The 15,419-nt window shown below is 40.1% G+C and overlaps 1 protein-coding gene across 2 annotated transcripts; it reads right to left on the minus strand.

The window, feature by feature from the left end:
* Positions 1–4,146: 4,146 nt before the first annotated feature.
* Positions 4,147–12,970, minus strand: gata2b (GATA binding protein 2b). Of its 2 annotated transcripts, none has more exons than XM_027278769.1 (6): positions 12,790–12,970; positions 12,128–12,539; positions 10,971–11,537; positions 9,231–9,376; positions 6,919–7,044; positions 4,147–6,195 (listed from the first exon to the last, which is right to left on the minus strand). In XM_027278769.1, exons 2-6 carry the CDS (start codon positions 12,351–12,353, stop codon positions 5,911–5,913), a joined length of 1,350 nt encoding a protein of 449 aa, XP_027134570.1. In that variant the 5' UTR covers positions 12,354–12,539; positions 12,790–12,970; the 3' UTR covers positions 4,147–5,910. The 2 variants fall into 2 exon arrangements, with proteins under 2 accessions (XP_027134570.1, XP_027134569.1); XM_027278768.1 differs by having other exon boundaries at positions 4,148–6,195; positions 10,950–11,537.
* Positions 12,971–15,419: the final 2,449 nt, after the last annotated feature.

Here is a 15,419-nt window from a genome sequence, read left to right on the forward strand (position 1 = left end):
AACAATGTGTTTCACTTCACCTGTTTTCAATTTCATTTTGGTTTGTTTGAAGTTTGATTGGTCTTCTGATTATGTTCTCTTCTCTTCCGAAAGGTGTGGTTATAGCCAACTTCTAATATTTACATAAGAGTGGATGACAGATTTAATTTCAGGTCATTTTCAATAAAGATTCTGTTAAAATTTGCACCAAACAGGGTGTCGATTAGTTCAGTTGGTAGAGCATCCGCCCTATGTACGAAGGCTCAGCAGCGGCCCAGGGTTTGAATCCGGCCTGTGACCCTTTGCTGCTTGTCGTTGCCTGTCTCTCTGTCCCTCTTCAGCTGTCTCTGTCAAAAATAAAGTTTGAAAAAGGCCAAAAAATAAAATTTGAATTATGGCGGCAGGCCTTTAACCCCACCTTCGAGCGTAGCCATTTCAAACAGGGCGCTTTTGCCTTCTGACATTATCTTATGACAAGTTGTACAAACAAAACAAAGTTTGTTTCAAGCAAACTTTGCCATTTGGACATTTATGGGCCAGCGTAGGTGCAACGTACCTGAGATGTTTTGTCCCTCCCTCCCTCTCTCCTGCCCTCCCGGCCTAGATACCCCGCCTCTCAGATTTCCTGAGGGCTGAGCCCTGGGCTTTTTGTCAACTGTGTTATAAGATAGTGGGGCCCAGACGCCCAGTCCCAGGGGCCCTAACACACAGGACATTAGCGTAGTGCCTACAGTGTAGCTCTGTGGGGCAGATGTATTTCTCCCTCCCTCCCTCTCTCCTGGACCCTCCCTCTTTCTTTCACTGGTGCAACTGGCAGAAGAAAAGAGGTGATTGTTTAGAGACAAGAGGGATGAATTTGTCTGCCTCAGACAGGAAAAGAAAAGCAGTTTGAAAGGGACTTGTCAGTGGTTGTGGATCGGGTGGTTGGAGGGTGTCCCACTTTTCAAAGAGAATGCACTGTGTGTCAGCATGTTTTTACCTTTTTCTGTGGTGCCTGGTCTGCAGTCACGATGTGTGTGTGTGTCTGTACAGTACGTTATTGTGCACATCTGTGTGCATCTCTGGTGTGCGTCTCTCTCACAGTATAGAAACATGGGCGTATATGCACCCAAATTACTCCTCTTTGTCATAACTCCTACTATTTTTCATACAAGTCTCTTTACCTTGATTGAAACAAGACCTCTCCATATCCACGCTCATGTTTAGACTTAGTATGTCAGCGTGTCTCTGTGGATATGAAGGTTTTGTCAGTGATGTGTCATTCATTTCTCCTCTGGGACAGATTTTATCACATATTCTGAGGAGCGCTGATCTATCTCTTTCTGCCCTCTTACAGTTTTTTTTTTGTGCATTTCGGTCCTCTTGAGATCCCAGCAGAGACAACACCTTTGTGTGTCAAACCCAGATCTCACTGAGGCTCGTCCCAGATTGCGGTAGAGTCCCACTGGTGCGGATTAGACAGATCTTATGTCCCCTGGTCCTCAAAGAGTGGAGCGCGGGTCCACAATGTTGAAAATGAAATGATTTATTGGTCTCTTGGTCACCCAGAGAAAATCCCAAGTGTGTAGAGACAGTGGATTTTATTTTAGTTATCAGATTCATGCGGCCATCTAGGGGGTGTAATGCTGATCCATCTTTCATAGAGCAACTTTTTCTTTCAGAGAACGAGTAGAAGTCATTTATTTTCCTAACAAAACTTTTAAATTGACATGTATTGCTTTCCTTTCCTGCTTCCAGTCTAAGTTTAATTCACTGTAAAATTGTTTATAAGTATAAAGACATATCATGTTTTCTGCCAAAATGAAAGTCTTTACATTGACATGACTTATCCCACTTTTCACCAATGCTCTATATTACACTTTCTTCATTCTTTAGACTTCATATGAGCCTCCCAGTTAACATACACATCATCATAATATATAAGATCTTCATCAATAACTGAAGTTGCTCAAAAAAATCATTGCATTTATTAACTGAGAAGATTTTCTTACTCATTATGATAAAAAATAATCTGAATGTATTGATCAGCAGCTCATGAAAGACAGTGGCTCTTGTTTCAAAAAGGAATTTATGTAACCTGGTTTATTTAACATCTGTTCTCTGCGTGACAGTAAAATAATAATTGAATGCCACATTTGTTGCACATCACTACTCACACCCAAAACACTAGAAACATCTAAATCAGTGGTATTAAAATGATGATTAACACAACAGTCTGCATTAAAACTGATTAATCACATTATCATACTCTTAACAGATCGAGGCCTTTATCATACAACCATCATCATGAAATATTTAGTTTATCATAACAGAGAGATAGCAACACACGTACACGTGTATCTGATTATCCAACCAAATCAAAATGACTCTAGTTTTCCAGGAATCTGATTTTCTGCAACTGAGACCAGCCGGAAAAAAAAAAAACTTGAAGAATGAGGCGTGCACACCAGCAGGGGTGTAATTCACGAAAGATCAATAAACATGCTTTTATTTTGACAGCTGATAATGATCAGACAGCTATTTAATAATCATTTCTCTAGACAGCGCTGCAGAGTTTGTAACAATAGTCTTATAAATATTGTTTGTATATTTTGGTGTTGCATGCTTTGACTTCAGTTTGTATACAGCTAAAATGTTTCCTAACTTGCGTTCAATCTTGTTTTCACCACTTCCTGTCTTTTAGTTTAGCAGAACGTCTTTTGGCGTTCGTGACCTTAACTTTGACCTCCTAGGATCAGGACGTAATGTGGATGAGTTGTTTTCTCCCGCTTTAAGTAGGCACCCCATCCCGTCTGCATTATTAGAGCTTTAAACTGGATAAAACTCTGCTCCTTCCTCCTTTCATCTCCTTTATCACTATTTCTCTGCTTCACGTGCTCCTCTGAAGTCACTTCTGCCCTTGTTTTTGAATCCATTAATTGAGTTTGTTGGAAAAACAAATGCTCTAAGAAGGTGGGATCTATAAATCTCACTAGATGAACTGATTTAGGATGCCCACCCAGTCTCCAAACTCCTCCTCCACAAAGATCCTCAGAGAGGTTTACCACGAAAAGACTTGGCTGCTTTTTATCTCCTCTTTACGGGGGAAAGCCTCGTTCTTTTGCTCATATTTTCGGTGAAGACGTGGCATTTTAAAAGGGCTCTTGGAATAAGTCTAAGTGCAGTGTAGGAGGGCCTGGAGGAATGACAGAGTAAGTGCTTCCAGGGTGAGAGGTCAGGGTAATCCTGAGAGTAGGCTGCATGCCGCACTTGAGTTGACCTTTAACTGTGTGTCATCTCAAGGCTTACTGCTGTAGCCTCGGGCCACGAACAGCACACTGCCTTCTGAGGAGCTCAAATGTGCATCACGAGACAAATCCGTCACTCTCTGAGATTGTTTCTGTATCTTTTTATTACTTATTTACTGTATGATTTACATTACTGCTGCTTTATAATATGCGTTTCAACCCAACATTGACAGGCTTTAATGAACCCGAATGTAGGACTGAGTGCAGTTGCTGATGGCAACCCCCTCGCCTCTACCTCTCTTTTCTAGCATGAAGAAGAAACTATGGGTTACTGTAGAAACATGGTGGACTGCTGTCAATAGAGAGCCTTAAATCTTACACATTGCACCTTTAAACCAGCATTTCACAGTGAATGAGTCGGATCAGATGAGACGTTAACTGTGATTTATTACTTATTTCATTTAGTTTCTAGGCTTATATTTATAATATGGAACAATTTAAAGTCTAAAACATATAAAACATGGATAGCGGTTATGTAAAAATCTACATCATTCGTAGTAAAAGGGTTCATGTGTAAAAGGAAATGTCTTATGTCACCCTAATAATAGTGTCATGTAACACACTGATAGCACGAAGGCCAATTTCATAAGAGTATTATCCAATGAGCAGATGCAACTGGTTAAGTAAGTGTGGGGACATATGGCTGAGCCTGCTCAGTTTCTGTCATCAACACTAATCTCCACTGCTCGGTGAAGTAACCTGTTTATTAGAAAGTGGAGGTCCGTGTCAACAAGGGTTAGAGGGGTGACTTGAATGATTGATACTTTACTACGGAGAATTAGTGCAAAGATTGTCCTGAAAGCTCCCTGGCAAGACAACAAACACGATTATCTGATAGCTTGATAAATACTAATTACTATGATTAGGGGTTCGGGCTATTATTGTTCTTCGAGTTTGTAGATTTCAAAAGGGAAATAATCTTTCTGAGTCATCACTGCTAGGTTTATATAGTTTCTTTATTATCAACAGGTTTTCATCTTTTTGTGACAGGTAAGCTCTCTGACGCTTGGCAGGATGTTAGACGTGCTGATCAAAAGTTACAATGTAGAGGCTAATAAAAAAAAGATGTACAGTACATAGTGTTTATCCTGCTCGTACAGCTGTAAAGATGTTCCTCACTGTGGAGCAGGTTTGTGACACCCCCCGAAAAACTGTTAAAGGACTAGTCCAATATTTTGAAAAACACACTTTGATTCTTTCTTTGCTGAGATTTCGATGAAACGACTGGTACCACTCTCATGTACGTATGGTCAGCATGAAACTTAGTCAGCTTAGCACAATGAATATCTGCTGTTCCACACAAATAAGGTGTAAAAATGACACATTGTTGTTTTACAGTGGTTTATGTGTCAGGTTATTTCTTGGCCTGGTGCAGTAACTTCTAGGACTCCAGGAAAATAGTGCAAGGAAGTTATCGGTTAGATTTTCTAACCTTCGGACAGAGCCAGTCTAAGCTTTCACTGTCTTCATGCGAAGCTAAGTTACCCATCTGCTGGTTGTAGCTTCAGATTTATCGTACAGATGTGGGAGTGGTATCAAAGTATTTTCATTTAACTCTCTGCAAGAATAAGCGTATTTCTAAAAAAAGGTTGAACTATTCCTTTAATCTGTCACTCCAAAACATTCAATGCTCAGAAGATAAACTTAAGATAGTGACTGTAATGATACAAAGAAACAAGTAGGTGTTACTGATACCGTAGCTTTTAATCGTATTAATCAAACGTCTAATAGTGCGTTCATGAAACGGGACATTTGTGTCTGTGATGTACACTCTGAAGTTTCAACGTGGTACCTTGTCCCTGTATGGCCTCATTGGACAGCACAGTTAGCCATATGAATTCATGTATCTGTTCTTATAATGAAGGCTTAAATATTGAATATTGAATAGAAGGAGCAGATGGGATAATGAACTTGATCTCTTTATTTCTTACGAGTATAAATGTTGACCAGCTCAAAGAAAGCGCTTCAGCTAAAAATATATTCATAACTGGGATAACAGTATCCATATTATGATTCAGGTGATATAGTAAAAGAAAAACAAGGCAGTGAAAATAAATTATCTGAATAACAATAATAATTATAATAACAATAATTATAATAAACAGTGTCAAATTAGGATTCATAAAACCTTTTCTTGTTGTTGTTTCGCTTGTTTCTTTTGTGAAAAATTTCTTTAAAATTGTCCACGAGCAAAAAAAAAAAAAAATCCAGCATATTTTCATTTAATGTTTGTGAAGAGGATTGCTCTGTCTGGGACGTCCCCTTCAGTCTCACACATTTACAATATTCACAGTTACTACAAACCTGCACATACTGAACCACACTGCAGTCAGCCAGGCTGTCAGTGGGGATAAAACTATGAGGTGCAATGACATTTTTGTGTTTACGTGTGTGTGCCTGGCAGACGGGAAGCTAAATATCTTCCCTCAACAAAATAGGTACCTATAGATAAGGAGTAAAAAAAAAAAAAAAAAGTCCTTTACCTCCCATGATACATCTGTTCTCCAACATACCGTTGGAATAATCAATCAAGAGACAATCAAAGACGAAGACACACTGCGTGTCTGTAACATTGTACACACTGTCCTCTAGTGGGACCCTCATCCCCGCTCATACAACCATCTCAGGTTTCCTCACAGTGTTCCTAGCCCATGGCCGTCACCATGTTGGAGTGGTGCGGGTGCCCAAATGAAGGGTGTATCGGGGTGGGCGTGGGAAGCATGTGTCCAGCGTGGCTGAAAGGCGGCAAGTGGCCCATGGACACGTGTCCGGCCAGAGAGGCGGCGCAGAATGGGGAGCTCTTGTCGTGCAGGTTTTTGGAAAACTCCTCGTAGCTATCGCTGCACCGCTTGCTCTTTTTGGACTTGTTGGACATTTTTCGGTTGCGTGTCTGTATTCCCTCCTTTTTCATGGTCAGGGGTCGGTTCACCTGTGTAGAGGGAGAAACAAGGAGGTGAGTGAAGGTCCTCAAAGGAAAGAAAGACCAAAATCAGGTGTGCATTAGTCTGTCTGTCCCCTTTCTCTTGTGGCACTCAGACCCAACCCAACAAGTGGAAGCACACTTTAGACATTTGTTGGTGACTATCCAGTTTAATATTTGGTGCTCCAGTGAGGAACAGTATATGTGTGCCTCAGTGATGTGTTTTTAATAGTTTTTGGACAACAATGGAGCTCTGTGGCACAGAGTAATAATCTGTGTCAGGCTTTGGCTGCACAGACGATACTTGTTAGGGCTAAATACATTGCTGAGTTTCATCTTTTCACAGGATTTGTTGACAATACGACAAACATAGAATATCATCTGATTCATCCTTTAAAAATATACATCTCTGTGTTAGAGCCTCCAGTTAATTCTATTCAGAAGGAGAATGACCTTATGGCAGTCCCACTCAACAACAGTCCCACCATTGTGACTCTCAAGGGGATTACGCCTACCATGGAAACAATAAAGCACAAAGAAAGAAAACACCAACGAGCCCAACAGTGTCTGAGAGTAAAATAACTTTCTCTCTCTCTCTCTCTCTCTCCCTCTCTCTTTCTGCCTCTCTTATCCCTCAACAATCAGTGTAACCTGCCTGCCTACTTCCCGTCTACTTGACCCTGCCGGCTTTGTACGCGGCCCAACCGGGCGATCAAGCAGTCAAAGACTTACGTTATGCAGTTTATAGTAGAGGCCGCAGGCGTTGCACACTGGGTCTCCATTTGCATTGCGCCGCCAGAGTGTGGTGGTGGTCGTCTGACAGTTAGCACAACAGGTGCCTGCTCGTCTGGCAGCAGACTGTGGAAAAATATGAAGCTTTGATTAGAGCTCAGCAGACAGACAGACACAGCACAGGACACAGTTAAGCATATATTTCTGTGTATGTATTTAAACAGTTTCATGACATTAAAAAAAATACAGATTGTTTTCTCAATTAATAGATTAATATATGGATCATAAATTGCACGTCATGTGTTTCCAGGAGCCTTTGTGACATTTTGAAATGTCTTTTTTTTTTTTTTTGCACCCCAAAATATTCAGACAAACAGAATATTTATATTAGAGATGCTGGAACCAGTAAACCTTTATCATTTTTTGATAGAAATATATAATATATTGTTTCTGTGCCATATTTGGAGACATTCAATTAATGTGAGTTACCTCCTCAAAGATAATTTATGTCAAATAAATATTTGTAGACATGCTTTCTTCAGACCTGAAGAGTTCATGCTTTTTATCTGCTGCTTTACTTCCACCACAGGAAATTCATATTTTGATCTGCATCCTCCAACAAAGTGTTTTATCTAACTACACATATTTAGTTTAGTCATTTTTTTTTCCTATTAATTCTCAGCTGCCTCCATCCTCCAACATCACAACTTTTTTTTTTTTAAATCTTGACTAAGAGCTTGACCACTCTGAAATGAGGTCCTATAGTTAGAAGGCCGCTGGAGGAAACAGGCGCTGGTCTCGCTGCTTTATCTGGACCGGTCAGATATCCGGATAGGAAACAACTGGAAAGCTGCTGCTGCCTCTTGAACACAAGGCGCTCTGGAGCGCAGCGAGCTCCGGCCGAGCCCCGCGGAAACCAGGCCTGATATACGGCTGTATATGCAGAAATAAATATTCGTGTATATTGTGTGAGGCAGACAGGTGTTTGCATGCGTGGTCAGCACCGGATAGATGTAGAGATATTTGTCGCAATATTTTCTGAAACTCATCACGATATGCGCAAAGTAATGTCTTCTAGGATGAAGTGTTATAGTGAGCTCAGCGTTAGCCTTTTTCTAAATTGACGTTTTATTCCTTCACTGAGTGTGAATGTTGTTGCTGGTTTGCATATTAGATTGACTAATGATGCTTTCATTAAAGCAATCCTTCAAAATAAAACAATTTAAAATAATTCCCATCAGTCAGTGGTTTAAAAGTCTGATGGCCCACTGTTTCACACTGTGAATTAGGCTGCTGCTGATTTAATGAGTCTGTTGACTCTGCAAATACTGTCTTCATTCAGCCGCATCACATAGTGCATGGACTGACTGATGTTATTTGAAACTAGTGAGACAATTATCAAATTCACAGGGATAATTGTTTAATTTCACTCATAATTTAGGCCGTGCAGTTCACTTTTTAAAGGAGTTTATAGCAAATTTAATGCTTTAATTAAGAGTTCATAATTTAAAGTTGTGACTCACCTAACCTGGTGTTGCACTGACTTTTGGCTGATGTGTTTATGTGTTTTAAAACTTCTTTGTAGGATGTGTGTGACATGACCTACTCCCAGCAGCACTGATGTTTAAAGCAGGTCATTTCTACACTTACACAGACTCTCACTGTCCTTTGAAAAAAACATGTTATCCCCCCTGTAAATGTCAGCTTTTCATGAGAATACAGCCCTGTTTCCATCTTTGTGACAAGTTATAGTCCAATTGCTTTTTTTTTTCTTTTTTTTTTACTTGGATTATTTTAGTTTAAGAAGAAGGAGACTATTCTCAACTCAAAAAGGAACACTCAATCCTTCAGTTTATTTGAAAAATTTAGATTGAGTCAGCTTGGAGACACATGGTTCTCGCTTGAAGAAACAAACCTACAGTTTCTTCTTTCTTTCTTTTTTTTTTAAATAGCATCATGAGCTGTAAACTGTGGGTAAGCGAGGCTCGGTGTTGTTATGAGGGATGAGGTTGTGGTCCTGCTATCAATGACAGTATCAGAAGTAGCAGTAATAATGATAACAGAAACAACACGGATAGTCCCACTCTGCTAACAGCCCGAGCTGAAGGAGCAAGAGGTGAGCGAGAAACACAATTCCTGGAAACTGATTGAGAAAATATAACTTTCCTGGAATTGTGCCTCCTCCTCCTCCTCCTCTCTCTCCACCTTACAATCATTTTATTTACTGCCACCTCCACACTCACACTCATTCACCACCACCATCCCCCTCTCTCTCTCTCTCCCTCTGTTATATATACACTGATGGGACTCACCAGTCTGCGTTTGGGTTTGATAAGTGGTCTGTTCTGGCCGTTCATCTTGTGGTAGAGCCCGCAGGCGTTGCACAGGTAGTGTCCGGTGCTGTCACGTCTCCACAGAGGCGTTGAGGTGGCTCCACAGTTTACACACTCACGGCCCTCTGATGAAAAACACACAGTGACATTCATCAAACGTCATATCCAGTACAAATCTCCCGGTAAAAGCTTGTGTGTATGATCACCAAAATGCTAAATTTGATGTTTTCTGAATTTGTTTGTGCATTGCTGTGGACAAATCTGATAAAAGGAATACATTTCCACAAACAACACTTTAAATTGCAGATTTAAATATTAAGTTTTTACCTGCTGACTCTTTATTTGTGAGAGTAAAGAGACAGAAACAGTGTCTGCATGTATACTAGAATATAAAGTGTTTTTTTGTTTGTTTGTTTTTTGCAGTTGTGCATGAGCAGAAACACAATCGGGTAAAAGCTGGAGAAGTTTTTGCTGTAAAATCAGTGAATTTTTAAAAAATAAAATTTTACTTCATAAAAAACAGTGTAATTTAATCACAGTTTGCAAAATAAATTAGTAGATTTGCATTGAACCTTTCAAACTTGTGAGCAGCAACCATGAAAGAACATTTAGGTCAACATTATATTTAAAAATATATTTTTTTTTATTTATTTTTTTACTTAATAACAACAGCCAGTGTCATACAGGCCTAACCTAGATTATAGTTAATTCATAAGAATATATTTGCCAGCTCTTATTTCATAAAAACAACCGTATCCCTGTTAATAAACGGGTTGAACACAATCAGGCTTAAGATGGGAGTCTCCTGCTCTGTAATCAAATAACAATCAGGACAATGTATTAATGTCTTATGTAACAGAGAAGCGACTCCTAGCCTAAATACTGAGGTTTTTGGCTCCGTGCGCCTGCGGATCTTCCTTTCACACCTCTGGGCTGGATCCAGTTCACTGTGCTGCTGCAGCCAGATCAGGCGTAATTACAGAGTCACGGTTAACAAAAGAGGATTATCAAAGTCGGTCTGTTGTTGGAGGACTGACGAGGATGCATGCTCAGGCCTCTAAAAGCATTCATTGAAAAAAAAAGGAAATATCATTCTGAATTATTAAAAGGAGGTTGATGCTCAAATCACAGCAGCGTTTAAAAATCATACAGAGGAAATTAAAAGGCTTTATAAAAGGCGTTACAATTAATGGATTTTATAGGTTGTTATCATTTTTGTTAATTTGTTAATACTGCATTTGTCAAAAAAATGTTTTATCAGTAAATGTTTGTCCCTTTAATTCATTAAAATGATATTTGCTTGAATTATTTTAGCCTCATTTAGAGGTGTGTGATAATAATCTTAATCATCTCCGGATAAGATGACTTCGATCTTCATAATGTGCATGTTTATTTAGTTTTAATAATCCTCTTATATGAATATTAACAGGAGTTATAAACGTGGCATTTAAAAATGCGATGCAAATACGATGCAAATCTGCACTATAAGCTGAATAAACTACTGTTTGCACCGCAGGTACACAAATATGATCTGCAGCAGAGTGTAAAAAGGTCACTTTGTAATTTCCTGAGACTCACAGTCTTTAGTTTTAGTTTTAAGATAAGATTAACTCACACACAGTCCACGTAAGTCTAAATACCGTCTGAATATTTATTTCATTATATCTATGGTCTCTGGTGCGTTTCCAAGAGACTCACCGGTGCAGGACCGTGTCTTGCCTTTGTTCTTGTGGGTGAAGCTGGATGATGCTCCCAGCAGGCTGCCTGGGTGAAACAGACTGCTGCCGTACTCGTGCGCCGCTGGGAGAGAGTAGGTGGGATACGTCGGTATGGGATGGTGTGTGGATGGGGTCTGCGCGCTCATGGAGGCCAGGCTGCTCCTCAGCGGACTGCAGCCCTCCATCTTCATCCCCTCCGGTAACGACACTTGGTATTTGGTAGATTCCTTCTCGTCCATTCTGGTGGCGGAGGGAGACGCGGCCCCCGGGTCCGGCGATACGTCCTTTGGTGGCGTTGGTGGGAAAGTGTACAGATGAGGGCTGGAGTGGGACGGCGGTGTTAACGAGGATGCGGAGACCGTGTTTGAGTTGCTGCTGCACGGGTAGACTGCGGAGAGGCCGCCGGGGGACGCGGAGCCGTGGTGGTGCAGGCTGGACTTGCTGAAGGGGCTGACGGCCCAGGCGTTGTGGTGGTGAGCCGACAGGGCTGCTTTCCCCCCGTCCAGCCATGATATCCCCGGGCTGTGCAAGAGATGAGGCCGGCAGACCTGACTCCCAGTCAGACGAGCTATGAAACAACATAAATGCAAATTATTTATAGAGAGCTGTTGACAGGCATTTATTCAAACTGTGGTGTTTTCTATGGCACGTAAGTTTGGAGACAAAAATAAACCTGACTTGTTGATTCATTGGACACACTGGCCTGATTTAAACGTGTAAACAAAGCAGCATGAATTTACAAAAATAGACAAATTAAAAACAGTATTTCCTGAACTGAAATATGTGTGTAAAACATCCACTTCCTGCGTTATCATTATTTTAATCTCCATATTTATTTATTTATTTTTACTTGCATTTCCTCACATTTAAAATCACACATATGTAATGTGGCAGGGTAACAGAAATGTTTATTACACTCATATGGCAGCACTGCATTTCTGCATGAAGCCGGAAAATAATTCACATTTTTAATTAACATTTGAAACAGCAGGAAAAAAAATGCACATTTGGTGTTAACATATGAAATGACCTGATATGTTCTCAGGAGAAAAACAACATCTAAACCATGTGAGCATTTATATATCCCACTTTACTTCAACTATAAAGTCAGTGATGAGTTTCTGTCCTGTGTGCTTTTTGTTAGTAGCTCCATCTTACCGTGCGCTTGGCTGTAGGACACTCTGGCCCTGGCTGAGTTGTGGTAGTACGGGTTTCCCTGTGAGTCCAGGTGATTAAAGAAAACATCCACCTCATCTGGGGGCAGGAGCTGCGCCGTAGGCTCCATGTAGTTGTGCCCCAGGCCGGGATGGTGTGAGTCCGGGTGTTGTCCGTTGAGCATGGCGTGGTGATGCATCCAGCGGGGCTGATCAGCAGCCACATCCATCTCTGTGTCTCCTCTGTAGCGCGCTTTATAGAGTCAATCCAAGGAAGAGGGACACGGTCTGAAAAGTACTTGTCCTTTACGAGATATTCACTGTGTCCATTTACAGTAGAGGACTAATTTGTTTTTGCTCCTCTGACTTAAATCCCCTCTCCTCTTCTCCTCGAGATCGAGTTTGACACAGGAAACCTGCAACAAACAAACAGATATTAATATTTTAGAGCTGTTGTGGTGTTTGTAAACACGTCTCCAAAACGCAGAAGCTTGCGTAGTACATGATGCAACTATTTAAAAAAAAAAGAAATCATCTCCTCCCACCATATTTACTACCACATCACTCTGCTTACTACTCATCCAAAGCCCAGTACGCATTTTCACTCATATCACTCAATAAAATGCTCCACTCAACGTGACAGTAAGAGAGAAAAACACGTCGTACCTCTGCAAATATTATTTCATCCACAGCGTCCGATCAGCTCGAGTCTCTTTGGAAAACTGTCCCCCCCTTGTCACCCTGTTTTTTTTTTTTTTTTTAAAGCTGCTTGCAGGTCCTCTCCAGTTTTCGGCTGCTGTTTGTCAGAGTAAACTCCGTCCACCGGGACTTAAAGCAACACGTATGTGGCTGACAGCGCGGGGCCAGGCTTGACAAGCTCATAGGCGGAGTCTCCAAATAAAGCTTTGACTCAGCCAATTGCACAGCACCTCCACAAGACCTCAGAGGCGGTTCTCCATACCAGAAATTCACTGAGATCTTTCTATAATATTCACATGGAGAGGTTTATATTATGACTTTGTTGTGCTTTGGAGAATTTAATGTTTCCTTCCCTGTAACATGTTTACAGCTTGTTTTCCTGTTTCCTGTGACTATTAGACTATTTTTCATCAGGGCACAACATGCAAGAATAATATTCATATCAGGTACCATTTGATTTTAGATGCTTACTGACACACCAGCTAGATCTACATGTCAGTGTCAGTGTGCATCTTTTTTTTTTTAGTCTGTATGGAGACATGATCACAGTTATATACTCACTGTTCACCTCATGCTCACAGGGAACTTTGAGCAGTGAGATAAGAAGATGAATAAAATAAAACACTCAGGTTTAAGAGATGAAGAGAATAAGGATTGAATACATATTGTGTTCAGGCACATGCACCAATGATTACTGACTAATTTTTGTATATTAATTTAACAAAGCAGATCTTTTTTTGTGGTCATTTGTTTTTGGCCTGTTATTGGTCGTTTAATGGATGAAAGTTCAGGCTACTCTCTCTCTCTCTCTCTCTCTCTCTCTCTTCCTCGCGCGCATGATTGACAGACAATAATTCGAGAGGGAGCGCGTGCAGCCCCGGCCGCCTGCTTGACGCCGTTTCCTGACGTCACTGCATCTTAGTGAAGGACCAGGACATGAACTTTTTCTAACACACACACACACACAGAGAGGGAGGTGGAGGAGGTGGAGGGGGGTGTAGTGATGGGGGTTGCCCGGAGTCTGCTGCAGTCCCAGCGGATGAACTCGAGGAAGGACACTGCAACTGATATTTACACTGTGGCAGCATTAATAATAAATCAAGTACATCCTCCTGACCCTGCCGTGATTTCGAAGAACAGGCCAACAAGCAAGCGAGCTCTGCATGGCTAAACTATCGAGCCAAGGTGGACTGGACAGATTAGATTATATGTTTTGATTGGGTTCAATTAGATGACGTCATATCTCCAATAAGGAGATTCTTTGCGCAGAAACAAAAACAGCGGCAGAAATTTTCGTTTGCTCAACCGTCGAGAAAAAAAAAAGTGTAATCTCGGTTATAGTCTGCAGTCAATGCAGTAGATGTAAGAGCAATGCGAGGAAACAAGGAGCTTGCTGTGCACGTTGTGCGCTGGATTTTGTGTGAGTATGGAAATCAAACAGGTGCAGGAATTTTTATGAACTTTGCATTGATTTAGTTTATTTAAACGTCTTTCTTTCTCTCGTTAATGTTGCCATCTTCATACAAATTATGATTAACAATGATGCCCAAAATCTTAAAAATGTGTCTGTGTGTAATGTGTAATCTCCCAACATCTTAATATGAACGGTGTTCATTTATTATATAATAATTATGATAATGAACTTTATTTATACAGCAAACCACAGTCACAAAGTGTCTTACAGTGAGGCAGAACACAATGCAACAATACACAATAAAGCATTAAATCAATACAATTTTTATTTATTTTTTATCTATCTATCTATCTATCTATCTATCTATCTATCTATCTATCTATCTATCTATCTATCTATCTATCTACACTCATAAACAGGTTTATTGTCTTAACATAACAAACATTAAGTAGAAAAAATAAGGAAGATACAAAATCATCACTAGAAGATATAAATATAAATAAAATATATGTATAATATGATTTTAAAATGGAAAGAGCTGTAGAGTTGTATGCAGATCTATCTATCTATCTATCTATCTATCTATCTATCTATCTATCTATCTATCTATCTATCTATCTATCTATCTATCTATCTATCTATCTCTTATATTTATATTTTTATTTCATAACTCTACTTTAAGTCCACGATGAAGAGCAACTTTAAATTTAAAATAAATAAATAAATAAAAAAAATCATTCTGCAGCATGAAGTCCTGAATGTGATTATTTATCCAGAGACAACGATTCTTTTGAGGCAGCATTAAGAGGAAATCCAGCGTATAGACTGAAGAAAGCAGAAACATACCGGAGGGACAAGTGTGGCAGTATTAGAGCTCATCAGCATGATAATGTGGAAATACACATGCTTTGAGTGTGAGCCCTTTTGATCTGGCGTGGCGATAAAACCTTATCGGCGGCGAACATCCACTTCCATTTTAGGATTTGACATTAATTCAATCCGCCTTTTTTTTTTTTTTTTTTTTTTTTACTGCTCTTTTTCTCACACGAGCTCAGGAGAAAGAGGTCGCAGCTCTGAGAATCTCATTAGAGGACTAACCGAGTGGGTTTTTACCTCATAATAAAGATAAACAACAATGAGATGTCACTGCAGCGCAAACATAAATAATATAGATGTTTGTGAT

Source organism: Larimichthys crocea, chromosome VI (assembly GCF_000972845.2).
Source record: "Larimichthys crocea isolate SSNF chromosome VI, L_crocea_2.0, whole genome shotgun sequence".
Classification (NCBI taxonomy): Eukaryota; Metazoa; Chordata; class Actinopteri; family Sciaenidae; genus Larimichthys; species Larimichthys crocea.

What these genes read in the sequence shown, in the direction of transcription:
- gata2b (XM_027278768.1), bottom strand. Translation starts at nt 12,353, where the DNA reads ATGGATGTGGCTGCTGATCAGCCCCGCTGGATGCATCACCACGCCATG. An exon ending in TCAAACCCAAACGCAGACTG is followed by an intron (nt 7,045 to 9,230) that starts GTGAGTCCCATC and finishes ATTTTTCCACAG; the next exon opens with TCTGCTGCCAGACGAGCAGG. An exon ending in TCTACTATAAACTGCATAAC is followed by an intron (nt 6,196 to 6,918) that starts GTAAGTCTTTGA and finishes CCCTCTACACAG; the next exon opens with GTGAACCGACCCCTGACCAT.